Source organism: Hyperoodon ampullatus (genome assembly GCF_949752795.1).
Source record: "Hyperoodon ampullatus genome assembly, chromosome: 4".
NCBI lineage: Eukaryota > Metazoa > Chordata > Mammalia > Artiodactyla > Ziphiidae > Hyperoodon > Hyperoodon ampullatus.
In genome coordinates, this window is record NC_136917.1 from 112590584 (window position 1) to 112602715 (window position 12132).

A 12132-nucleotide genomic window follows, 5' to 3' on the forward strand; every position below is an offset into this window, starting at 1 on the left:
CAAAAATGATCTGCAATTAAAAATGAAACAAAATATAATCATTTTATTCTCTTAGCTCAGGATTTGAGCTATATCTAAATCCAGGCTCTGCCACCTGCCGGCTGTGACTATGTACAAGTCAGTTAACTGCTTTGAGACTGGTTTCCTCATCTATAAAATGGCAATTTTTATTGTGCAAGGTTCTGATGGGGATTAAAAGAGATAATGCATGGGCTATACATGTTATGAACCATCAACAGATTTCCAGAAGAGAAATTTTGACCACAATTTGCTAACTTCCTATCTTTTCTCTGAGGATCTGTGTTGTGAGAAGAGGAAGGACAAGAAGGGAATGGAACTCAGAGCAGAAGGACCAAGGAGGAGGAGGACATGAGGAAATAGCATTAACTTCACTCTACTTGTCTGCACTGGAATAATCCCCTAGGAACCAACCAGGAACTCGCCTATCAGTCAACAAAGGCGGCTAAAACATGATCTCCTGACCCCACTGTCGTCCCGCCACCATCCACTTGCTATGGAGTCAGAGACAGGAGGCCACTTACTGGGGATGCAGTGGAGGGTTGGCCACAGAGGGTCTCTAGCATCCCGTCAGGATGTTTTATAAGCTAAAAATGCTGTTCCATTTCACATGCTTCTTTAATCTCATGTCTACAATTATCCTGAGAAAAAGGCATCACTAAAGCATCTGAGTTGTGTAACATGCTGACCTATAAGGGCTGAATCACGATTTGAACCTAGCTCTTCCCATTGCTACACGGCTTCCCCCTCGATACCAAAGCTGCTTCCAACTTGATGGTGGGCGTTGCTGGCGTCCTGTCCCATTCGCCCCAGCTTACCTGAGTGCACCAGCAGCTGTATTAGAGGGTTGTCAGCCCACTGTCAACTGTGTCAGGCACCTATGTTTCTTGTGCCCTTTGAGGGTTTTCTTGTGACCACAGGAGCTTGCAAGGAACACAACCTGGAAAGGTAGGGAAAGGGAATTTAATGTCCCCTAGGGTCCCCTGGGGCAATGCTCAGCCAACTGCGGTTGAAGAGGAGCACTTACATTTCAGCCTCTGGCATGTTCTGAGTGGTTTCTGGGGGTGCCCCCAGCATGAGAGCCCCAGGTGTTCACAGTGTAATAACCCACCCATAAAACATGTCCTTCATCCGCTCTTGCCCCTTCCTGTCTCACTTTCCCCACTTCCTCGCACGTGCTTCCTCGGACACCTCCTATGTAAAGAACCCACGCTAAATCTTTACCTCGAGATCTACTTTTGGAGGAACCCCAACTGAGCCAAATTCTAAATTCCATGTGGTTGCTGCTACTGTTGTTATTGTTTTCAATTACACTACATTCCCACCAGAAAAAGTAATAATGACCGTGGGTTGCTAATCAGTCAGAACCTCATTAACACTTTTAAGGCTTGAAAAAACTGAAGATAGTGTTTCCCATAGAGCAACAAGTTATTCCTCCTGTTTCACTAAGTACCCTTCTTCCCAGCAGCTGCTCCAATTTCAAAGCAGGATGATGAAGGCTTTGAAGGCGCTCTGTTAATGCAGTTACAGATCCAGTTTGGGTATGCTAGCTATTAAACAATGGACTTTAGGATATATTTCAAAAGTAGGACATTGTCTCTCGACATAAGAAAACAACTGAATTGGTAATGTTAGAAAAAAATCTGTAAGTATGATCAAAGTATTTATATTATGGAGAACAAGAGCAATCATCTCAACATGCATTCTAGATTTATCAACTCTGCACACATATCTTAGGAAGATTTTGAGAGATTTCAATACAACATCTAAAAATGACCCACCATTTTATTTTTAGCAAAAAGAGATTCTCAGTTTCTGGTAGTTGTCTGTAACTATAGGCTGAAAATGTTTCGATTTTAAAACATATATGTGTAAAATTCTCACATGAAAATGAGCGGTAGCACAACCCACTGCAGTGTGATGGCTCTTTATTCGCAGTTTGTCCCGTCCAGAGATGCCAGACTCACAAGTCACATGCAGTAAGTTCACATAACATGTTTTGTTTTATAGACTCTAACCATTTATTTAACAAAATGGAAATTTCTAATATCTAGCACTTTTCTACATTTAAAATTTCAGGGAAAAGAGACTCGTGTTCTACAGTATACAATGATTACAAAACCGTTCGTTATCAGCTTTGAATGGTTAAAACACTTTCTCTGCTGATTAGCGCTCCGCATCCTTTGGTGAAGTGAGGTGACATTTTTCTTGTGGAAAAGGCCAGTGTTTCTTGCCGGAGGAGATGTATCACCAGCACAACCTTCCCTTCAGACCTGTCTATCTGAGGATTTCTTTTACCAGTGAAACAGGTGGGAGTCCATTTCACTATTTTGATTCCCAAGTCAGATATAAATCCTTTTAACTTAGGGAAGAACTCAAACGTATATAAACCAAAGGCGGAGATCGCTTTTTCCATCCTCTTTACTCACGTGATGCTCTGGAAAGTCACAGTTTCCTTGGTGGTTTTGCTCGCGTGCTGATCACTGTGCATGGAGCTATTACTAGTGCTAATGTGCAGAAGACTTTTTTTGTTTGTTTTTTGTTTTGTTTTGTTTTGTTTTTTTTGCGGTACGCGGGCCTCTCACTGTTGTGGCCTCTCCCGTTGCGGAGCACAGGCTCCGGACGCACAGGCTCAGTGGCCATGGCTCACGGGCCCAGCCACTCCGCAGCATGTGGGATCTTCCCGGACCGGGGCACGAACCCGTGTCCCCTGCATCGGCAGGCGGACTCTCAACCACTGCACCACCAGGGAAGCCCCAGAAGACGTTTTGAATAATGTCTAGCACCCATAGGAAAGAACAACGGACCCCCCAAATTTGAATTTTGTTCTTGCAAACTCTAAAAGCCAACGATCACTTGTGCCTTGCAGAATCTGGGGGCTCTATTCCCAGGTGCAAAGTGCATTTCCCGGGTTTCTCCAGAGCAAAGGCAGGGTGGACGCCCTCATTAAACCTGTGCCTGATGATGAAGAGCAACTGTCCAGTCTCAGAGTTTATAAACAGGAGCCTTTGGGTGGTGTAGTCCAGTAGGATGCCCACTCTGGCGGGACGCTCCGTCACGTGGACATCGCTCACAATGCCACTGTAGAAAAATGTGTATCTGAAATGGAATGGAATGGGAATTGAAAACTTTGGAAATCTTGAAGGACCATGATAAAGAAAATCACTTGGAGATAACCGATTTTGCAGTTGTTCACCTCAATTCACAATGAGTTGCAATAACATTGTCCCAAATACTTTAACCAGATCCCTCCTAGATGCTAAAATGCATAGCTCTTCCCAACAGACGAGTATTTTTAATAATTTTGCTCCTTCTACATTAGGAGGCAGTCCCAGAATAACCAACATATGCCTCCCTTGTGATTTTTCTCAACATTTTAATTCTTTCCCAGCTGCCCACGTGTTTTAACTACTGCATTCATGGTGTGTCATTCTTTTGAATAAAACTCCTTTGAGGTTGCCATGTACTTTAAAAAGTACCGCGGGCTTGCCTTCCATAAAGTGTATTAATTTTACCATTTAAAAATTTTGTAAGTAACTTACATAAGGACCTTTATGAAGTTTAAGAAATATTTCATTATTTTTGCCCAACTTCATCTTTTGTACACTCCCACTGACCCAAATCAACTTTCCTTTTCATCTTCTCAGTGTTTTCTGCACCCTTACAGCCAAGGGGGGTTGCCTTTGATTTCTTTCTTCAATTCAAACAAATTCAGTTCAACATGTAGTCATTGGACATATCTGTGTGTCCTGTACTTTGCCAGACCTCTGCACCTCTGGGGGATATGCAGACCATAGCATACTGTCCTTGCCCCTAGGGAAACCATACTCTACTGAGCAGGAATGAAAACTGTTGATGACTTAAACATGGGCTGGGGCTGAGACTCCAGCTTAGAGCACAGATTGGCAAAGTGTTTCCTTACACATTTAATGGACCTGGTTTAGTTGTGAAAGGAAAGGTTCAAGGCCAGGTTGGCAACGAGAAATTGCTGAACAGAAGAAGTTAAATTGCTCTATGCAAAAAAGTAACACAAGGTGGGAGTTTTCTCCTGGCAATCTTAGAAACAGAGGGTGGAGCCCTGAAAGCAGGAGAAGAGAAGAAATGAGAGATGGAAGAGAAGAAAATAGATGAGGGACAGATCTGTGGATATGATAGGTCTGAGGGTGGGAGTGACACTGGGAAGACTGGGGCCGGAGAAACTGGGTGACTCTGGTGTGGCTGAGAAGGACAAGGACCTTGAAGACCTGTGACATCTCTCTTAAAGGCCCAGAAGCTTGAGTGCACGAATATTTAGGAAATGGCAAGTTAGCAATTTCCTCACTGAAAGAAGCTCATGTGAAAGGGCAGAGGTTCACAGGGATGGAAGGTAAGCAAGACTTCCACAATGATAAAGGACCTCTTCAGTGCTTTGCTAATGTGAAATATGGCAGAACATTATGAAGTTTTAGAACCTGTAAAGCACACAGAGGCTGCAGGTGGCAATGATGGAGAACAGCAGTGGGCTGTTGGGCTGCCCAAATTCATCCTTGGAGAACAGATGGAGAACAGGCTGGGGCTCTTACAGAAGGGGCTTGGGGAGCAGATGGGCTCACATTCAGCCAAAGAAGAATGGTCAGGACTGGATGGGGAAAAAACAGAGAAGGCGATCCAAGCCATTGGGGCAGCAGAAGCAGTGATGAGGTGGCAGAATAAACCTGTAAGTCATGGAGAACATCACCATCTGACTGATGGGTTAGGAGGGGACATGTGAATGACTTTGAGGATATTACCTGGATAGGTAAGTCAGAGGCCAGGCTCTAGACCTGCCCTGTCCAATATAGTGGCCACCAGGCACATGTGGACACTTAAATTAAAATTAAGTAAAATTCAAAATTCAGTTCGTCAGTCCTATTAACCACATTTCAAGTGCTCAAGAGCCACATATGACACCACTTTTCTATTTTTGCAGAATGTGTGATTGCGTAGCACTGGTCTAGAGGGTTCTGAATGCCCGCATAAGCCATTTCCCTACCCTGCTTAGAAGGTGCCCGGTGCCCACAGGCCCAGCCCTGGTCAGTCCCTGAGCTAATCACTACCATGGAGGTCAAGGAGGGAAAGACATTCCTTGAAGCCTTGGACCCACCAGTTCTACAGGGCCTGGAATTTGCCCTGTCTTGTTTCTGCCTCCATTTCCTACTGAGCACATCACTTCCTTCTCCAACCTGCACTCTGGCCTGAAACCAAGCCTATCTGCCGCGGCCTGACTCCCTCCCTATCCTTTGGACTGCTGGTCCCTGTTCAAACAAAGGTCATCCAGAAGCCTGATTCTTGACATCTGCATGACCCTGGAACTACCTTGGCGAGGTTTCCCACCTGGGTGGACCACCCCTGTGAATCTCACTGATGGCCCAGAATGAGCCCAGACTCCTCTCCACCCTGGTGGCCACTCCCCTCAGGCCTCCTCATACTCCAGCCTGGTCACATTCTTCCTGGCTTCCCCCTTCATTGTGGTCCCACCTGAGTGTCAACACCACTGTAGATGTTTGTAGATTTTTGAGCAGAAAAGGAAGGGACATGATGCAAATGATGTTTGAGAAATATTTGCCAGTTGTGACACATAGAATGGCTTGGAGTGGGTGGAGACTGGAAGAAGAGCACAGGCATGTTGGCTGTGGATGAAACTAGTAAAGGAAACAAAGCCTTGAACTAGAGAAGTAAGTTAGGAACAGACAGGATGAAATACCATTGATTCCTTCTCCTTAGACTCTCTTCATTTCTCCTATCCAGTTGTAACATCTTAAAGCCTGATGCAAGTAGAATCAAGAGTAATACCGCTTGGTTTAAATCATGAAGCAAGGAAAATGGAAAAACACAGGAGGGTCTGCTATAGCCGTACTCTCAGTAACCTGAAGGCCAGGGTGCTCTAATTTGGAACATGAAATGAGGCATTTAAGACCTGACCTTTCTGTGCTGTGACCACACACAGCACACTCCTCCTCCCATAATCTACAGAACCTACCCTGGGCCCACAAGAGCCAAAGACCAAAGTTGTTGAACCTGCTGAATGAAATGAACAGTTCTGTTTTCTAGAGTCTAGAACTCTGTATTGGACTCTCGTCTTTGGTTTGGGTTCTTAAGGGTTCAAGTGTCTAAGGAAATTTTCATGAAATCAATACCTAGTTCCAGATCTAAGTCTACCGATTATAAACTCTGGGTTTGAATGATTTTTCAGCTCTAGGAGGAGGCTGAATATCAATTAATCATCATGGCTCTGCCTTGATGGAATGTGACTTTAAATAGCTCTTGGAGATGGTGTCCTTATGAACCATGTCAGAGAATCAAACTCTGTCAAGTAGGATGCAGGGAGAGATGTGCAGCCAGAAATATGCAAAATTCCAATCTGTGGGCCTTTTTCTGGGAACTTGCGAGCACTGCTTCCTTTTTAAGCATTACATTTGAATAATTCCTCACATTTGATCCTTTACAATTTCAAAGCTCTTCCTTGTACCTGACTTCATGTGATCCTCACAACCCCAAAATGTAGCAGACCAGGCATCACTGTCCCCTGACAAGACAGATGAGGCACCTCAGATATGCTCATTAGATTAACCAACTTCTGGTGAGTAGTCAATAGGAGGCTAGTAGAGAATGGAGCCAGGACTAAAATCAGGTTCCTGGCTCCAGTCTCACGCTCTTTTATTAGACTATCTTGTGCGCATGTTCAGTTCATAACATGCTCGCCTTAGCTAACACAGGTTAACAGCTTTTTCACATCAAGCAATTAAACAATACTAATGAGACAGGCTGGGACCTAGGACCCTTTACTGCAGCACTTGCACCTGGACAAATGTCTTCTTGAGCAACAAAATACAAAGAAACTATAAAGGACTAAAAACAACTGCATGCATGTCCAGTTGGGGCAAATTATGAACAACAGATACAAAAAGGCCAAAACTCAACTGCCACTTCTGAGGTGCTGGGAGCAAAAGCAGGGTACTGCGCATGATCCGTGCCCACAGCACACCGCCAAGGGGGTGGGTGGACCACCTAAGCCACGCCTCCCGCCTGACCCAGCAATCCTCCCCTACCCTCAGCCCATATAACGGACCAGCTCACTCCCCCGCACGGAGTGAGCGTGGGTACCTATTACTTGTTCTCTCTCTTTTTTTTTTTTTGCGGTACGTGGGCCTCTCACTGTTGTGGCCTCTCCCGATGCAGAGCACAGGCTCCGGACGCACAGGCTCAGCGGCCATGGCTCACGGTCCCAGCCGCTCTGCGGCATGTGGGATCTTCCCAGACCGGGGCACGAACCCGTGTCCCCTGCATCGGCAGGCGGACTCTCAACCACTGCGCCACCAGGGAAGCCCTTGTTCTTGCTCTCTCCTGCCGCAGCACGAGTCCCAGTAAAGCCTTGCTTGCATTCCTCGTCTGGCCTCTTATCAATTTCTATTGATTAAAGAGTCCAAGAACCCAGGTCGGTAACACTAATAATATAGACCAGAGGTTAGTCAGCTTTGTCTGTAAAGGGCCAGATAGGAAATATCTTAGGCTTTGGGGCCATTCAATCTCTATTACAACTAGTCAACTCTGCCATTGTAGCACAAAGGCAGCCATAGGCAATACGTACACAAATGAGCTTGACTGTGTTCCAACAAAACTGCATTTACAAAAAAGGCAGCGGGTCATATTTGGCCTGTTGGGCTATAGGTTGCCAACCCTTCATATAGACCAACGGCGGTGGGGTAGGGGGGTGGTACTGGGGACCTACTTCTTCCTCAGTCCTGTTGATTCCTCCGTGGAGGGAGCCCTTTTGGCCTTATCCTTGTGGTCTCTCCCCACCCTGGGGTGAGCTTTGAAGGAAAACCATGCATGTGTTTCCCTACCTCTTCCTGACGAGTTTCCTGAGGAGATGCACATGCTTCTCCAGGAACCTACTCTGCCCCGCAGGATGGGAAGCTGCCCTGACCAAGGCTCTGTGTGGGTACAAGTCTGTCTATTAATAGGGTTCGATATAAGAAACATTCTTGCTTTCACATATGAACCACATTCTCTAAAACCGGCTTCCTCAGTAATCAGAGTAGTCGTTGAATCTCCAAATACTTGAGTCTTTTGTTTTCTTTCTCAGCTGACTCAGAACTCGGGCAGGGAAGTGAGAGGTTATTTATTAGGTCCCTCAGAGCCCTCTGCCTAGACGTCAACGCGTGACACTTTGATTAAGTGGGGGGGGGGCAGGCTCCGGCTTACCTCTGCGGCTCAGAGCAGTGCATGTACCACGCGGCCTCTCCTTGTCCCAGGGCACCGGCCTGCACCGCCGAGCTGGAGCAGATGCCCAGTCGGTACACTGGGCAGTCTGTGACAGTGGTTTCCCAGTAGTGCTGGCCACAGGCAGGCAGCTCCTCACCCAGCACTGATGGGATTCTGCAGGCAAAGTTGATCAGGAATTGCCAGCCTTTATCTCATAAACACCAACATCCATAAATGTATACACAGTTTAAGCAGGAGTCTATCCTCGGAAACTGCTGGAATTTGACTAAAGACATTCATTGTTCATTGTGCCCCCGACCTTGACCTGATGGCCACAGAATTCCCCAAACCCTCGACATGCATTTAACACATTTCTACTGCCACACTCAACACACATGCATTACACATAGCGTCTCTTGGAGGGACTGGGAACCAGGAAATAATTAGAATAATGGCAGGATAAAAAGAAATGGAACAATCTCTGCTTTCAAAGAGAGTGAAGAGATATACGGGAGGCAGGTGGAGAATTCCAAGAGAGCATGACTTGCAAAGTTTTCTTCCAAAACTTGCACATACACAAAAAGGAGTCTCTAAAACCTTCTCTCACAATGAGTTCCAGTGTCTGCTGACTTTCCTGGGCACAGAGACCGAAAAAGGTGCTGCTCCTGAAGAGCAAGCCGTCTGGGGAGGCCAGAGCAGAGCGGGGTTACACCTGGATGAACCAGGTGTAATGCTTGTGCTCCGCAGAGGTTTGTGGTCAACAGTCTTTGGGACTCTGGCCTCTTTAGATGGTAGCAGGTACACCTGAGAGGTTGTCAAAAGGTCTCTTTTTGTCTCACCTCAGCTATTTTTGTAACAGACGCAGTGAAGTGAACCAAAGCACTTTCCACTGCGGATGGGTGACCTTGTTTGCATGAATTGCTCAATTTTGCTTTGAAATGGCTGAGACAGCAAGGAAGCATTTTTAATTTAAGCAGCGTTAATATTCAGTCAGCACCCTCTCCCTCTCCCCTTTAACAGATGAGAAAGTGATTAATGCAAAGGAATGTACTTCATTTTCTCGTGTCTTTACCCAACAACCTCATTTCAGAGAGGGGGCTACTGATGGGCCCTTGCTCTCTGGAGCAAAGCCCAGCTGCCTGATATTTATGAGTTAATTTTCAGGTTAATAATAAATAAATAAAATTCTATCAAATACATTACAGTTATTATCTATGAACTCTTACCAACCTCCAATCTATTTCTTTTCTCTTTGATTTTTTTGAGAAATCCAAAAGAGACAGAAAAGCTCAATTTATTTCTTAAATCTTTTTTTTCCCCTGAATTCACTCATTTGTACATGCTTAGCATCTCCAGTGTTCTGGGCCCCAGGCTAGATTCTGGAGATTAAAGATGCGGAAGACGAGGCTGTTGCTTGAGGACTAGTCAAAATGGAGCATCTGACAAACGACTCCACAAGTGCTCAGACCTTTTTGCGGATAAGATCAAGGGTGCCAGGGCCCAGAAAAGGCTTGGTCATTTCCAGGAGCAGGTAACACCTGAGCTGAGCCACAGACAGATGAATAGCAGTCTGAGAGGAAAACAGCACAAGTCACCATTGGTGGGCTCAGGGCTATACTGTGAGAGCACCTCGGGCGCATCAGTGCCAACAGCAGTGTGTTTCACATGGGTTACAGTTTTCAAAAGCTTTTCACGTACTTTCTCCCATTTGACCATTCTGACCCTCAAAATAACCACGAGAGAGTGCAGGCAAGTTGCAGAGCAATCTCCCCACCGTGCCCTCAGCTTTCAGATTTCTTTACTTTGCTCCTCCCTTTTGTGGGAGCTTCTGGGGGATGGGGGTGGAGGGCAAGATCCTGAAAGTCCTGCATGTGGCCAGAACCAGAAACTCAACAAAATGTCATTCTCCTCTATTCCTTTTCAAGTGGATAGATTCAAAATCTGGTTTGCTGTTGAAATAATAGAAGAATTAACACAGGCTCTTTTTTCATTGAACCAGAGATAATGCCTTAAAACAGCCTATGTGTTAAACAAAACCATCTGTGCTTATATTTCCAATAAAAATATTGCTCCAAGTTTGAATGATCTCTGTCACTTTCCCCCTAGTAACGAACCATAACTGAACTGTATGTGTGTGTACCAATTTATGCTCAATATCACACATACCAGGCATGTGCACTAAACCAAGAATGTGCTCAGGTGAGGCCACACCGAGGTGACACCCTCAGAAGACTGTCCTGCTGAGGCGTCTCGTGCTTTCTTCTTCTACTTACTCTGTCAGCCGTCTCCTCTCAGCGAAGCTGATCACTGTCCCATCTGAGGAAATCTGCAGAGCGGGATGAGCCGTTTCCCTCAGCAGGAGAAATCTCGTTCCTATTGTAGTTAGAAAATAGGATTATAACATTACTGCAATGTCCAGTGCTATCCCTGGGCCAAGCCCCACATTTCAGATCGTAGTCTCCCTTGCTTCTAACATCAAAATCCTCTGCTCAGTGTTTTCAGATCCACAGCAAAATTTCATCCGTGATAAGGACTAGTGAACACCAGTGGCTGGTCACCTCACCCGGTGTGCTTCTCCTGTACTAGCGCTCACTCTATTATGCAAAGTATGCTCCCTGCACCAGCAGCACCTACCTACCTCACCTGGAAACTAGTTAGAAATGCAGAATCTCGGGCCTGCCCCAGACCTCCTGAACCACAATTGGTATTTTAACAAGCTCCTTGGGAGATTCATGTGCACATTAAAGTTTGAAGATGCAATGGTCTAACCTCCAGGAGTGGTTCTAACAGTGGAAAGTACAGGCACCATTTGGGACTGCAGGGAACACACTTCTGGACAGACAGCCGCTCATGCCCTCTCTTTATAAACATCAGGCTGGCCCTAACCACATCACACCCAAGGTGCGTGCACAAGTTTTTGCTGGTTAAGCAAATCACATAATGTGCCACCCTCAATCTTGCCATCTTTGGGTCTAGCATAAGATAATAAAATGATCACTTTTCCACTCCTCATTTCTTTTCACAATAATTGAGAACAGCCAAGCATATTTTGTTGGCACCATCAAGGGTATTTTCCCCAAAATGCCCTTGAACAGTTTCATCACTTTTTTGAGTTGCTCACTCATTCATTCATTCAACAAACATTAATGGGCACAAACCATGTGCTAGGCATGGAAAATAAACAGAAGAATAAGACTAGAAGCTTGTTCATAGAGTTCACAGTGTAATAAAGTAAGAATATCCTCATCCCACTCTTCCCCCAACACACACACACACTCAAAACATACCCACAAACTATAGCACATTGTGAACCAAACAAGAATCATCTGAGGAGATTTAAAACACTTGTCAGAGCCCATATCCAGGTAAGTTAGACCAGGATCTCCAGGAGTGGGCTCCCCACATCAGTATTTTCTTAAGCACCTGGACTGATTGCTAATGGGTGGCCAACGTTGAGAATGTCTTAAACCAGAAAAACAAAACAAACACCTTGACCTTTGGCCAATCTTGGGTCCTCATGACAAAAACCTAGCACTGCCAGCAGGTTGGGGGCGTGAAGAAGTGGCCCTCTAGGATGTCTTCTCTGGGTGGTGGAAGGGAAGGAATGGGAATGCTTGGAAATAGTTCTCTGTGTGCAAAGGAGAAGGTACCTCTGGTGGAAATGAGGGCAGCTTCACTCTGCTCACTTGTCCCAAATGCACTGATGGCTTTCACGTAGAAAAAGTAATTGTCATTGGGTTGGAGGTTAACTTTCAGTTGGAGTCCTTTAATTCCAGAGAAAGATCTAAATATGAAGGGAAAATAATAATTTTAAATATAACCCTATATGCTAAACAACTCATCATATTTCAATCCTGTAGTGAATGAACATCTTTTATTAACAACAAATCA

At 45.3% G+C, this 12132-nt stretch overlaps 1 protein-coding gene across 1 annotated transcript in view; it reads right to left on the reverse strand.

Moving 5' to 3' along the window:
• Window positions 1-2870: 2870 nt before the first annotated feature.
• Window positions 2871-12132, reverse strand: part of CMYA5 (cardiomyopathy associated 5) — a gene marked incomplete at both ends in the record, with an annotated part of 104240 nt that continues 94978 nt past the window's right edge. The window contains 4 exons of the mRNA XM_079702318.1: window positions 2871-3117; window positions 8242-8415; window positions 10515-10614; window positions 11892-12025. Coding sequence (XP_079558444.1) covers window positions 2871-3117; window positions 8242-8415; window positions 10515-10614; window positions 11892-12025 — 655 coding nt within the window. The remainder of the gene's footprint in view (window positions 3118-8241; window positions 8416-10514; window positions 10615-11891; window positions 12026-12132) is intronic.